This window comes from Lontra canadensis, unplaced genomic scaffold, assembly GCF_010015895.1.
Source record: "Lontra canadensis isolate GAN:19392208 unplaced genomic scaffold, GSC_riverotter_1.0 scaffold19, whole genome shotgun sequence".
In the NCBI taxonomy this organism is placed as follows: Eukaryota; Metazoa; Chordata; class Mammalia; order Carnivora; family Mustelidae; genus Lontra; species Lontra canadensis.
Genome location: NW_022631013.1, coordinates 11,943,009 through 11,958,761, shown reverse-complemented (window position 1 = coordinate 11,958,761; position 15,753 = coordinate 11,943,009). Strand labels below are relative to the sequence as shown.

At 41.6% G+C, this 15,753-nt stretch overlaps 1 protein-coding gene across 1 annotated transcript; it reads right to left on the bottom strand.

Moving 5' to 3' along the window:
• Positions 1-13,583: 13,583 nt before the first annotated feature.
• On the bottom strand, positions 13,584-15,753 carry CCIN (calicin). The gene has a single exon (XM_032860864.1). The coding sequence runs from the start codon at positions 15,408-15,410 to the stop codon at positions 13,644-13,646; it is 1,767 nt and encodes a 588-aa protein (XP_032716755.1). The 5' UTR covers positions 15,411-15,753; the 3' UTR covers positions 13,584-13,643.

The window sequence follows — 15,753 nt, the reverse complement described above, 5'->3', positions numbered from 1 at the left end:
TACACATCATAGTAAAACTGCTGAAAACTAAAGAAAATAAATCTTCCACATGGCTACACAAAAATAACGCATTCAGAGAAGCAATGATTTGAATGAATGTTGAAATCTTGTCAAAAACCATGAAGGCCAGGGCACCTGGGTGATGCAGTCAGTTAAGCATCCAACTCTTGATTTCAGCTCAGGTCATGATCTCAGGGTCATGGGATTGCCCCATGCTCAGTGTGGAGTCTGTTTGGGATTCTCTCTCTCCCTTTCCCTCTGCCTCTCTCCTCGCTCATATTCTCTTTCTCTCAAATAAATAAAATCTTAAGGGAAAAAAAAGAAAAGAAAAAAGAAACCATGAAGGCCAGAGGAGGTGATGCAACATTATTAAGGTGTTGAAAAAAGGAACTATCAAGCCAGAGTTTTCTATCCTGTAAAAATAACCTCCAGGAATGAAGACAAAATAAAGACATTCTCAGAAGAAGGAAAAGTAAGAGAATTCATAGCCAGTTGAGGTGCTCTAAAAGAATGGCTAAAGGAAGTTCTTCAGAGAAGGGAAATGACACCAAAATGAAAGCTAGAACAACAGGAATGAAGGAAAACAACAAAAATGATAAGCATCTGGGTAAATAGAATAGACCATTCCTTTTCTCTTGAGTTCTTTAAAATAAACTTGATATTTGAAAGCAAACAAATATAACAGTGTCTGATGGAGTTTTCAATGCATGGAGATGGGATATATATAAGACAACTATAATATAAAGGGTGAGGGTAGAGGGACCTATATGGAGTAAGTTTTTAAAATTCCACTTGAGGGGCGCCTGGGTGGCTCAGTGGGTTAAAGCCTCTGCCTTCGGCTCAGGTCATGATTCCAGGGTCCTAGGATCGAGCCCCGCATCTGGCTCTCTGTTCAGCGGGGAGACTGCTTCCTCCTCTCTCTCTCTGCTTGCCTCTCTGCCTACTTGTGATCTCTGTCTGTCAAATAAATAAATAAAATCTTTAAAAAAAAAATTCCACTTGAGGGGCACCTGGGTGGCTCAATGGGTTAAAGCCTCTGCCTTCGGCTCAGGTCATGATCTCAGGGTCCTGGGATTGAGCCCCATATCAGGCTCTCTGCTCTGCAGGGAGCCTGCTTCTTCCTCTCTTTGCCTGCCTCTCTGCCTACTTGTGATCTCTGTCAAATAAATAAATAAAAATCTTTAAAAAAAATGAAATTCCACTTGAAGTAGTAAAATATTAATTTTAAATAGATCATGAAGTTCACTATATATATTGTAATCCCGAGAACCACTGAAAACTTTATACAAAGAGATATTGTCAAAACACAATAAATTAAAATGGAATACTAAAAAATATTCAAATAACCTAAAAGAGGGCAGAAAAGAAGGCCGAGGAATGACAAAGAGGGGGGAAATGGAAAATGAATAATAAAACAAATAGACCTAAATCCAAACATATCGATAAATGCCATTAAATGTAACTGTTTTAAACACACCAATACAAAAATCAGAGTTTGTTGGAATAGCAAGATATGAACCAATTATAGTCTGTCTACAAGAAACTTCAAGATGATAGATTAAAACTAAAAGGATGGAAAAAGATAAACCATGCAAATACTAATATCAGACAAAGTAGACTCAAAGCAAGGAAAATAACAGGGGATAAAGGCATATATTACCTAATGATAGAAGGATCAATTCACCAAGATAACATTAAAATCCCAAATGTGCACGTAAGTAACAACTTCAAAATACATGATGAAAAAACTGACAGGACAAAAAGGAGAAACACAAATAAACAATATAGTCGGGGACTTCAACACTCAGAAAAATGGATAGAACTAGTAGAAAGAAAATCAATAAGGATACAGAAGGACGGAACAACACCATCAACCTTGATCTAATTGACATGTATAGGACACTCTATTCAACAATAACGAAATATACACTTTTTTCCAAGTGCACATGGGATATTCATCAAGACAAACCTTATCTGGGATCATAAAAAAAAAAAAAAAAACCTCAACAAGTATTTAAAAGAACTAGGAAAAATAATGTATGCTCTCTGACCGTAATGGAATTAAAGTAGATATGATGATCAGAAAGATATAAAGAAATTTCCAAAACTTTGGAAATTAAACAAAACACTTCTAAATAATTCATGAGTCAAGTCTTTAGGGAAATTAGAAAAATATTTTTAACTGGATGAATGAAAATACAAATATAAAATTTGTGGGATGTAGTTAAAGTAGTTTTTAGAGTAAAATTTATAGTAGTAACTGTTAGTATTAGAAAAGAAGAAAGCCCTCAAGTAAATAAGCTTCCACCTTAAGAGACTAGAAATAGAACAAAATAAACCCAAAGCAAGCAGAAAAAACAATAAAGAGCATAAGTCAATAAAATTGAAAACAGAAATAGAGAAAAGTAATGAAATCAAAAGCTGGTTCTTGGAAAAAAAATCAATAAAATAAGTCTCTAGCAAGACTGAAAAGAAGAAAAGACACAAATGACTGGCATCATGAAGTACTCTGAAACATTAAAGAGAATATTATGAATCACTCTATGCATAAATTTGGCCATGTAAGGGAAATGGACAAATTCCTGAAAGCCACAAACTACCAAAACTCACCAAATGGATAATCTGAATAGCTTTATGACTAAAAAATCCAGTTTGTAGATAAAAACCTCTCCCCAATGCATAACAAACACCAGAACAAAACAAAACAATAAAAACCAACACCACCACCAACAAAAAACAAAACTCCAGGACTAGGTAATATTGTCAGCCAGTTCTACCAAATATTTAAGGAAGTAACACCAATTTTAAGCAATATCTCCTGAAGAGAGAGAGAGAGAGAGAGAGAGATAGATAGAAGGGAATACTTCCCAACTCATTTTATGAAGCAAGCATTACTCTGGTACTAAAACTGTACAAGGGAATACCAAAAAAGAAAACTATAGGTCAGTATCTCCTAAGAACATAGGTGCAAAAATCCCCCCAACAGAATACAGTCCCCAACTTAATGATGGTCCAATGTATGATTTTTCAACTTTATGATGGAGAAAAAGCAATACTCATTCAGTAGAAACTGAATTTTGTATGTTGATCCTTCCCCAGGCTAGTGATGTGCGGAATGATACTCCTCAGTGGTGGTAGCTCCAGATCACAGAAGTAAACAACCCATATACTTAGAACCATTCTATACCCGTACAACTAATCTGCTTTTCACTTTCAGTATTAAATAAATTACATGAGATATTCAACAATTCATTATAAAATAGGCTTTGTGTTAGATGACTTTTTCCAACCACAGGCCAATGAAAGTGAGTATGTTTAAAGTAGGCCGGGCTAAGCAATGATGTCTGGTAGGTTAGGTGTATTAAATGCACTTTTGACCTACATATTGTTTATCAGGACTTAACCCTGTAGTGAGTTGAGAAAAATCTGTATTTTTTTTTAAGATTTTATTTATTTATTTGACAGACAGAGATCACAAGTAGGCAGAGAGGCAGGCAGAGAGAGAGGTGGAAGCAGACTCCCCGCTGAGCAGAGAGCCTGATGCGGGGCTCTATCCCAGGACCTTGGGACCATGACCTGAGCCGAAGGCAGAGGCTTTAACCCACTGAGCCACCCAGGCGCCCCTGTATTTTTTTTTTTTTTAAGATTTTATTCATTTATTTGACAGAGAGAGAGAGACAGAGAGGAAATACAGAAGCAGGGGGAGTGGCAGAGAGAGAAGCAGGTTTCCCGCTGAGCAGGGAGCTCAGCCCAGGACTCTGGGATCCTGACCTGAGCTGAAGGGAGCCCCTAATGACTGAGCCATCCAGGTGCCCCAGAAAGATCTATATTAGCAAGCTGAATCCATCAACATATAAAAAGAAAAGTATATCTTGACAAAATGGAGTTTATCCCAGGATGCAAACCTGGTTTAGTATTTGAAAACAAATCAATGTAATCCACCACATGCACAGTCTAATGAAGAAAAAAATCATGTAATTCGGGGCGCCTGGGTGGCTCAGAGGGTTAAAGCCTCTGACTTCGGCTCAAGTCATGATCCCCGGGTCCTGGGATCGAGCCCCGCGTCGGGCTCTCTCCTTGGTGGGGAGCCTGCTTCTTCCTCTCTCTCTCTCTGCCTGCCTCTCTGCCTACTTGTGATCTCTCTGTCGAATAAATAAATAAAATCTAAAAAAAAAAAAAAATCATGTAATTCACACGGAAAAAAACAAAAACAAAACTTGAGGGCACCTGGGTGGCTCAATGGGTTAAGTAAAGCCTCTGCCTTTGGCTCAGGTCATGATCCAAGGTTTTGGGATGGAGCCACGGATAGGGCTCTCTGCTCAGCAGGGAGCCTGCTCCCAGCCCCCCACCCCGCCCGGCCTGCCTCTCTGCCTACTTGTGATCTCTCTCTCTCTCTGTCAAATAAATAAATAAAATCTTAAAAAAAAAAAGAAACTTGACAAAATTCAATACCTACTTATTATAGTCTCATTATGAACAACCTATCATATTAATGATAAATTTGACATATTAATGACAAAAACTGAATGCTCTTCTCTTAAGTGACAAGTCAAAGATATTCCCTCATTACTCCTATTCAATATTTCATTGGAAGTCCTAGCTAAAATAGTAAGATAAGAAAAAGAAATAAAAGGCATACGGGGGTGGGGTGCATGGGTAAAATAGATGAAGGGGGTTAAAGAGTACACTTACCATGATGAGCACTGAGTAATGTATAGAATTGTTGAATTACAATATCATACACCTGAAACTAACATAACCCTGTATGTTAACTATACTGGAATTAAAATTAAAAACTTAATTTTAAAAAAGGCATATGATTGCAGAGGAAGGAATGAAGTTGTCCCTACTTGCAGATGACATGACTGTCTACCTAGAAAATTTCAAGAAATCTACCCAAAAACCTCCTAAAATCAATAAGTGAGTTTAGCCAAGTTGCAAGACACATGGTGAGCACACAAAAATCATATTTCTCTATACTAACAATGTGTGGTTAGAAACTAGAATTTTTAAAATACCATTTCTGATAGCTTCCTATGATAATTTTACAAGTAAAATAAAATTGAGTGACTATATAGCAAATGAAATCCAGCAAAATATAGAAGGAATTCTACAGTTACTAAGTCCAGTAATTATATAAAAATATACAGTATTATATATAAAACTATATTATAAGTTTATACCAGGAATGAATGGTTTTGTACTGACAAATTAATTAAAAGGACATGTCCTAATTAACAGATTAAAGGTGAAAACTTGTGCTCCTTTCACTAGATGCAGAAAAAAAATTTGGTAACATTTACTATCACAATAAAAACTCTTATCAAACTTGGAATAAAGGAAATTTCCTTAAAGAAATAGAAAGTCATTATATATAATATAATTGTATATTTGGAAAGCATACAAGTATCTACAAGTAAACTATTTAAAAATTATTTACATATTCTGGATACAAGTCCTTTGCCAGATAGGTGATTTGCAAATATTTTCTTCAATATGTGGCTTGCCTTTTCATGCTCTTAACAGTATCTTTCCCAGAACAAAAGTTTTTCTTTCTTTTTTTTTTTTTAAGATTTTATCTACCTATCTGACAGAGGGAGAGAGAAAGAGAGTGAGAGTGCACAAGCAGGGGTAATGGCAGGCAGAGGAAGAGGAAGAAGCAGCCTCCATGTTGAACAAGGAACAGATGTGGGGCTCAATCCCAGGACCCTGGGATCATGACCTGAGCTGAAGGCAGCCACTCAACTGACTAAGCCACCCAGGTACCCCAAAAGTTTTTCATTTCAAAAGGTCCAATTTATCAATTTTTAAAAAGGATCATGCTTTGGGTGACATATCTAAGAAATCTTTGCTTAACTCCAGGTTATAAATATATTCTCCTCTGTTTTCCTTGAAAAGTTTTGTAGTTTCGCTTTTTACTTGCCCAGCTATAATTTGTATTAGTGGAGAGAAAATATTTACCACATGTACAACTGATAAAAGGCTCACATCTGGAATACATAAAGATGTCCTACAATTTGCTAAATACAAATCAACATACAAAAACCAGCTATATTTCTAAATACTGACTATAAAAAGAGGAAATGAGTTTTTTAAAAAAGAGATTATTTATTTATTTGACAGAGAGAGAGAGAAAGAGAGATCACAAGTAGGCGGGGGGAGGGGAGCAGACCCCCTGCTGAGCAGAGAGCCTGATGTGGGGCTTGATCCCAGGATCCTGAGATCAAGACCTGAGCCGAAGGTAGAGGCTTTAACCCACTGAGCCACCCAGCTGCCCCAGGAAATGAATTTTTTAAAGGATACTATAAAGTATACATACTTACATGTGTTTACAAATTTTTAAATGTCAAATACTTAGAAATAAATCTAACAAAAGTATGTGAGACCTCTACCAAGTAAAGTATAAAACTTTGAGAGAAATTAAAGGCTCTCCAAAGTGTAGAGACATACCATGTTCATGCATTTTAAAAATTGATATTGTAAATATATCAAATTTCCCTAAACTGATCTATAAATCAGCGCAATCACAACTAAAATCCCAACAGGTTTTTTATGGATCTCGATGCTCTAATTCTACTAATCTAAACTATGTAGGATGTGGTAAGGTTTTGGTAATGTCAGTAACTGCTCACTGTGTTATTGGTTTAAGATCAGAAAAATAGACCAATGAACTAAGAGAGCTCATAAATTTCCGTATAGGGACACATGATTTACAACAACGGTTGCACTGCAGGGAAGTGGAAAATAGATGGACAGTTATCTATCCATATGGGAATTTTGTGAACCCAGAGTAGAGAATGTTTTCTCCAAGTATCAAAGAGCAGTAACCAAAAAGGAAAAGATAAATTGGGCTGATTACAATTAAAATAAACCATTAAGAGTGAAAAGACAAGACACAGAGGGGAAGAAGTTATTTACCACATATATAACTGATAAAGGGCTCATATCCAGAATATTTTAAGAATTCCAGGGATGCCTGGATGGCTGTCAGGTAAGTACCCACTCAAGATTTTGGCTCAGGTCATGATCTCATGGATCATGGGATTGAGCTCTGTGTCAGGTTCCACACTCCGCAGCTAGTCTGCTTGAAGATTCTGTCCCTCTGCCCCTCCCCCAACTCTCCCTCTCTCTAAAATAAATAAATAAATCTTAACACACACACACACACACACACACACACACTGAGGGATGCCTGGGTGGCTCAGTCGATTAAGCATCTGCCTTTGGCTCAGGTCGTGATTGAGCCTGGCATCAGGTTCCTTGCTTGGCAGGGAGCCTGCTTCTTTGTCTTCCTGCCGCTCCTCCTGCTTGTGCTTGCTCTCTCTCTGACAAATAAATAAATAAAATCTTTAAAAAAAACACACTGAGATACCACTTAATATGCAACTGTCTATAATTTAAAAGTCTAACAATACCAGAGCATCTGGCTGGCTCAGTTGGTTAAGCGCCTGCCTTCAGCTCAGGTCGCGATCCCAGAATCCTGGGATCGAGCCTGGCATCAGGCTCCCCGCTCAACGGGAAGCCTGCTTGTCCCTCTCCCACTCCCCTTGCTGTGTTCCCTCTCTTGCTGTTTCTCTCTCTCTGTCAAATAAATAAATAAAATCTTTACAAACAAATCAATAAATCAATAAAAGTCTGACAATACCAAGTACTGGCAAGCGTGTAAAACAACAGAACTTCTCATATACTGCAAATGACAATGTTAATTAACAATCACTCTGCAAAAATAATTTGCAAATTACCTTACAAATAAGACAGCAATCCCACTACTAGGTATACGCCCTAGACAAACTTGGTACATGTGCACCAAGATACACTCACAAGAACAGCATGGTTTGTAATCACCCAGAATGCAAACAACCCAGACGTCCATCAACAGGAGAATGGATAGGGAAAATGACATAGTCATATGACAGAATAGTATACAGATGTGAAATGGATGGAACTAAACGTGCATACACCATGGATAAATTATAAAACATAATTTTGAGCAAAGAAGCCAGGTATAAGACAATTCATACTGTACAATTTTCTTGTGAAGTCCAAAAACAGGCTGAACTTACCCATGTATGAGAAATGCCTATTTAGATAATAAAACTATATAGAAAAGTTAGGAACACATTATCATCGAGGTCAGAGGGGAGAGAAGAGATCATAATCAGGAAAGCAGCCACATAGTTTTTGAGGTCTTGGCAATGCTCTCTTGTGCTCAGTAGTAGTTATATGGATACTTAAAATATTTACAATAAATTGTTAAGCTACATAGTTATGTATCATTGGTTTTATGTGTTGTGTTCACAGTAAAAAGGGTTTATTTAGCATGTTTCTTACATTTCTCAATAAGCAGTCTAACTTATATATGATATATTTATTTTTGTTCAAAGATGTAACACTGATCTTTTGGAAGTAAATGTGGAATGTTTTATGTCATCCTTTAAATGGTATAAAATACGCAACTAGACATGGGATAACGGAGCTCCTTCTCACGAGAAAGGTAAAAATGCAAAGCGGACATACTTGGTCCCAGGTATTTTCTAAAATACTTAAAAAAGATTTATTTGACAGAGAGAGAGAGAGAGAGCGCACAAGTGGGCAGAACAGCAGAGCAGCAGGCAGCAGTCAGGGAGAAGCAGGCTCCACACCGACCAGGGAGCCTGATGTGGGGCTCGATCCCAGGATCCGGGGATCATGACCTGAGCCAAGGCAGACCCTTTAACTGACTCAGCCACCTAGGAGCCCCTCTAAAATACTTCTGATAAATCTTAAATATTCTAATTCGAAAATAAATGGTAGGAAGGTAAACACAGACTTGCCATGGTTCTGTGGCCAAAATGAAATGATACACTATGACTGTCCATGTTTCTGAGCCACATCATCTTTGTTTTGTCCTCACAGAGCCCTTTCTCAGGAAAAATGCTTTCTCTGACAACTGAGCACAGAAGACGCAAGGTTATTAAGCAACCATCATATAATAAGCCCATGAAAAGATGCTTGGCATCATTAACCATCAGGGAAATGTAAATCAAAACCATAATGAGATGCCACTTTGTTCCCAGTAGGACGGCTATATTTGGAAAGACAGATAATAAGAAGTGTTGAAAAGGACATGGAGAACTTGAAACTGGCATACATTGCAGGTGGGATGTAAAAGGATGCATCTGCTTTGAAAACAGTCTGGCACTTTCTGAAATAATTAAATATAGAGTTACCACAGAATCCAACAATTCTGCTCTGATGTATATACCCAACGTAAGTGAAGACACATGTGAACACAAAATCCTGGACATGAATGTCCATAAAGCATTATCATACCAACTAAGAAGTGGAACCAACCCAGAGGTCCATCAATTAACTGATACATGAATTAATAAAATGTGGTATATCCGTGCAGTAGAATATTATTCAGCCATAAAAAGGAATGAAATACCAGCATTAAGCTATGACATAGGTGAACCTTGCAAATATTATGCTCAGTGAAAGAAGCTAGGTAAGAAGTGACATATTGTATGCTTCTGTATTTATGAAATGTCTTGGATAGGCTAATCCATAGAGACAGACAGTAGACTAGTCATTGCCTAGGGCTGGGAAGATAAGGGAGCTAGAGAGTGACAACTAAGAAGTTCAAGTTTTTTGGGGGGGGTAAGGAGAAGGTTATAAAATCAATTGTGATAATGACCATACAACTCTGTGAATATACGAAGAGCTGTTAATTGGACACCTTGAACCGTATAATAGGTAAGTTATATATCTACAATAAAGCTTTTCAAAATATGTCATCATTTCATTATTTAATATTTCTGAACAACCTAAGTGGGACAAAAGTACCCCAGTTTTTAACACCAGATTTCACATCTTAACAGAAACACTGTATAAATAACACAGAAAAATACAACAAATTCTTCTTTGGATATTGGTGTCTTGATGAAAGGAGGCTTCACTGATCCTTGTGTGGCGTCCTAAGGCAATATGTCCTAGGAAGCTGTGGAATGGGTAAAGGTTGCTCTGTGTGTGTGTGTGTGTGTGTGTGTGTGTGTGTGTGTAAAGTGTTTGAAGAATAATTTTGAAAGGGAAGATGGGAAAGAAAAGAGAACTCGAAGGAAATCACCACAGGTGTATTCTCTGGTGGGTTGATTTTAGGAAAAAAGTTGATTGATTTTAAGAAAAAAGGAAAAAAGATCTGGAAACTAATTGGCTAAAAACTGTGCATGTCTGAATTTCCCCTGGAAAGACTTCATGTTTCTGAGTTTGAAGACCTGAGTTGTAGTTCAAAAGCCTTGTCTTTCAAGACCACAACCTCTGCTACGAATTGCCAAAGCTTTCCTTGTAGCTTAAAGCCAAGATTTTGGCTTTTGAGTCTTGCGTTGGCCTCTGTCAGCCTCCTCAAGGTGGTAAGCCTTGAATGCTTCAGCCTTATGGTCTAATTGTAATGTGGGAGGGGATTAGGAAGGAAGAGGAGGAAGGAAGGGCAACAAGGGTTAATATATCAAATTATAATCTTACCATGCCAAAGATCTCCCTTTTTAGTGAGCACCCTAGTGATTCTGCCACAGGCAGGAGAAGCCAATGCTGGCCAGTACTGCAAGGGAAAGAATCAAAGCAGAAAAGGACAAAGAGGACAACGTGGTCAGGAGCCAGTTTGGCAGCATGGTAGGAACAGAAGACAGACTGAGTCGTTTAGAGATTGATCTGGAAATGAGAGATGGAGCCAGAGCAGAGACATTTAGGATGTTCAACTGAGGAAAAAGATGGGCAGATAGCAAGAGGTGGGCCTGAGAACTGAGGAAGGTTTGTTTCCAGAGAAAGAGAAACTTGAGAATGTTTATGCAATAGAGAGAAATTATCAGGAAGGGGATGTACAGAGAAAAGGAACTGAGGGTCCTGAGAAGCTGTGAGGTGACAAAATGGAGAGCCAGGGCAGAGGGACTGACATTGAATCGTGGAAAGACACCGCTTCCTCTGAGAGGCAGGAAAGCAGCAGAAGCTCTGGAGAGGGTTTTGGTGGATGTGGGACCGTCTGTGGAGCTCAGATCACGTGACCTCTCTGATCTGGAGATCCCGTGGCAGAATGAGAGGCAAGCAGGTGAGAAAGAGGAGAGAAGAGTGGGGCCTCAGGACACCAGAGAGGGCTAGAGAATCAGCTGTGGAGAATAGCATCAGGAGTCAGATCAGCCTCGGGGGGCGGGCAGCTGGGCTGAGTTGCCTGGGTCTGCCAGACCCTTTGTACTTCCAGCTGGAGGATGGCAGTGAGGCCAGGAGAGCTGGGGGCTGCCCAGTGCTGAAGAAGAAAGGTGGGAGACGGTTCAGAGAAGAGGGGGTCAGCTGCGAAGTCCAAGATCTTCACCTGCAGGGAGCACAGTAAGACTTGGGCAGAAGGTGGGCTTTGAAGCAAGTGGCCACTCGGCAGAGAGGTCAAGGAGATGATCTTGAGTGGGTTGAACAGGACTGAAGAAAAAGTCCTTGGGACTTCCTGGGAAAAGAAAAAGTCCTTGGGACTTCCCGTGAAAAAGAAGGAGCTGGAGCCGGTGTGAGCCATGAAGCTATCCGAACTGTCTTGCACCATCTAATCCAGCAGCCACTGGCCTCCTGGGGGTTAGTCCAAACTTCATTTGTGCTCTAAGTGTAAAATATACATGCTACTCCAAAGACTTAATATGAAAAAAAAGAACATTAAATATCTCATTAATAAATGTTTGCACTGATTATTTATTTAAATAATATATGGATCTACTGGGTTAAATAAATTATTAAAATTAATCTCACCTGTTTATTTTTACCTTTGTAGTGAAGCTTCTAGAAAAATTTAAATTTCACGTGTGGCTTGTGTTATATTTCTCTTGCTCAGCACTGCTCTAGAGACTCCCTTACTGGGACATTGATTGTCTGTGTCATGCCTGTGGCCCCAGTACCTGGGGCCTACACAGAGAGGCCTCAGGGAATGGTGTGTTTATGTGTGTGTGAATCGATGAGTAGATGAATAAGTAAATTCGTGAATGAGTGAGTGGATAAATGAGGATCCTATATGGTTTTCGAGGACTTGGTCATTTTCTTCTCAGTTGTGGAGAATTATATATGAAAGGGTAACCGAGATAGTTAGAATTGAGGCAAGCTCACCAAGGCTTTGAGGGAGGAAATCTTCAAGAGCATTTTAGGGGACCTTATATTTGATATAAAGGCTCAAGAACATGGACCCTTGCCACACTCCTTCCCCCCCCAACCTTTAAAAAAAAATGTCTTTCTGTAGCACCTTAATGATGCCAGGGACTGTCCTAGGTATTCTGCGCATATTAACTCATTTAAACTTCACATCACCCTAGGAGGTAGGCACTCCTCTTTTGCAGATAAGGAAACTAAGGCACAGAGATGTGAAGTAGTTTGGCCAGGACTACCCAGCAGGTGTTGGAACTGGTATTTAAACCAGGCTGACTGGCCCCAGTGGCCATAAGCCTAGCGATTATACCATCCTGTCTCTCATCCTGTCCTTTCGCTTCATCCCCAAGGTTCTCCCCAACAGAGATATAGTAGGCCCCCCCTTATCTGCAGGGGATCCATGTCAAGACCCCTTGTGGATGCATGAAACTGCAGATAGTACCGAGCCCTCTATATACTATGTTTTTTCCTCTACACACATACCTATGATAAAGTTTAATTTATAAATTAGGCATGGTAAGAGATTAACAGCAATAGTGAATAGAGCAATTTTACAATACTCTGTAATAAAAGTATGTGAATGTAGTCTCTCTCTCTCTCAAAATATCTTATTATGCTGTACTCACCCTTCTTGTGATGACGTGAGGTGATAACGTGCCTACGTGATCAGATGAAGTGATGTGAATGGTGGGGGCGTTGGGACATGGTGTAGGGCTACTATCGACCTTCTAAGGATACGCCAGAAGCAGGATCATCTGCTTCTGGACCACAGCTGACCACAGGACGCAAAACCACAGATAAGGGAGGGGGGGAGTGCTGCATAGAATCCTTTTTTCTCCCTCTACTAAACTCTCCTTCACTCCCAATCCCTCAGGCCCTATATTCCTGGAGAAAGTTCCCAATGTACTTTGCTTACTGAAAATAATTGTAAGTAACCCCCAACTTCCCCACCAAAAAGTCAAAAACACACCACAGCTGCACGGTCAAATACAACAGCCAAGTGACCCTGCCTCCTCTGTTCCTGCCAACCCCATCCCTGAGCCTTTCCCACACCATTTTCTCTATCTCCCCCCCGTAGCCCCAGTCTCCTGTCCTGAACCTGGGACTGGCCCTCCCCTGCCTTCCTGGGTAGACTCAAGGGGAGTGAGTGTTAGAGGAGCCTGAGGTTTCCTAACTCTAAGCAAACACTGTATCTGTCCGTCCAGCAGATGTCAGCAAGGTGACTACGGGGGACAGAACGGGGGCTTCCCAGACACCACCTTGGCCAGTGCCCAGTCCCACCCACCAGGGACTCCGTTCCAGCCTCAGCTTGGATCCCTCCGATGACAGAGTAGCCCTGAATTTCCAGCCCCTGGGAGCAGCCCTAGCCCAGAATCTCCACTTTCAGGGCCAAACAGACTGGAACACTAAGAAGGAACCAACAGGCCGTCTTCCTCTCTCTCTCATTAAATTGTGAATAATAATGCATTTACTTATTCTCCCAGTTAAAAAGTTGTTTAAATCCTTTGAAGAATCTTGCAAGGTAGCTTGGCTAGACAGCAGGCAGGACAGTCCAGTGCCTCCGGTGGGGGGGCCAGGGTCTTCCATTCGCCTGTTTTTTGGTCCAACAAGTAGGCATTTGGGTTGATGGTGTAGTCCTTTGTCTGGACGTCACTGGCTGTGGTGACACCCCCACACACAAACACTCTGTTGTCGCCAATGGAGCAGATAGCATGGGACACATCCAAGGGGCAGTTGTTGGGCAAGAGAGGCACCGAGGTGGTCGTCTTGTTGGCCTTTATCTTCTGCAGGTTTATTTCTACGCTCTGCCGGTGGCTGTGTACACAGAGGATGTTGTCCTGATGGAAAGAGAGCAGGGGCCTGTGGTTGAACTCAATGGGGAAGGTGATACACTGGACCACATCCCCAGTGTTGGTGTCAAAGCAGTCCACCACTCCGACCCGGGAAATATAGCCCTTCACCAAGCAGCGGCCCGTGACAATGTACAGGTTCCGGTCCCCCTTGGTGATCACAGCTGTGCCATCCATAGGGATGCTCATCTTCCCTGCCAGGCACCAGGCCTCCTTGCGCTCATCATAGCGATAGATGTTGGAGACATACCGCCTTGGGGCAATGCTCCCACCCACTGAGTACACTGTCCCCCCGCAGGTCACCATGGTGTGGAAGACGAGCCCAATTGGCAGGTCCGGCAACTTGGTCCAGGAGTTGTCATCCATGTCATACCGCCAAGCCGTCTTCAGCCCTGAAATCTGCTCAGTGGTCCCACCAGAGATGTAGATGTAGCGGCCAGCAGAGGTGGCACTAAGGGCTGCCGCCCGATAGGGCATCTCTGACAGCTTCAACCACAGGTTCTCCTGGATGATGTAGGCAAACACTCCATCATTGAACTTACCATGGGCCTTCTGGCCGCCCAGGATGACCACTGAGTCAAGCAGGGCACCTTTCCGCTGGTAGCTCAGCAAGCTGGACGGCCTCTCCTGCTTTCGGTCCACGAGGACACTCTCGATCAGGGTCGCGTGGGCTGAGCTGTTCTCCATGCCCATCAGCTTGTTGCTGGCAAACATCAGTGTCTTGTTGGAGACGGCATTAAGATTGATGTAGTTGAAGAACTTCTTGAAATACTTCTCCCGCTCATCCTTCCGGAAGTACACCCAGTTGATGAGGGCACTGAGAGCCTGGTCCTCATTGAGCACATGCAGGTTTTCATCTCGGAGCAGGCGTCCAAAGATGACAGGGGGACAGCGCATGAAGTGCATACAGCCCTCGGGACTGGCCCAGTAGTGGAAGTTGTCACGAATGCCAGAATAGGCCAAGTCTGACACCTCTTTGAGCTCAAACAACTCAGCCAAGAAGAGGTAACGCAAGCAGTTTGCACGGCGGATGGACTTAATCAGGAAGTCGTTACAGTGGATTCGAAGGCGTGGCGTGTTGAAATACTGGGCCCCGCGAAGGAGCTCCTCCACGTTCTGCTCCGAGATCACCACCTTGCCACTGTAGAAGTAGTCCAGGAGCTGGTCCACCGTGGCCGGACTCAGGTAGTTGGGGTCAATGGTGATAAAGAGCTCATCGGTGGTCTTCATGTCATTGTTGGAGATGAGGCTCTTCACCAGTGGGGAGACAGCAGCCAGCACGTTGCGATGTGCAAAGAAGACATGGTGGTCCACAGTCAGGGCCATGTCCCAGTACTCTTTGCGTTTCCTCTGTTTGTTCAGGTTCTGCAGCACAAAGCTGTTGTAGTTTTTCTCCGTGAATTCCAATTTCATGGTGCTTCTGGCTGGCTGAGGCAGAAGATCAGCAGCAGGTACTGGAGAACAGACGTTCTCAGGCCTTTGGGATTCAGATTGATGGTTGTTTGCAGAGCAGTTGATCAGGGAGGACGGGGGCTGGGAGAGAGGGTGATGTCATAGAATGGATGAGGTCATCACAATGCCAGCCCCTGAGGCCTTTCTCAGAGGCACAGGGCCTTTCTCCCCTCTGATGGCTCCAACCTGTCGAGGCTAGATCTCCTGCCAGGACTTAAAGCCTTGGGCCCAGAGCTCAGGAGAAACTTGGAGATGGGTTGCGACTCTTATCCAGGGCTTTTAAAACTCAGTTCAAGCCTATTTC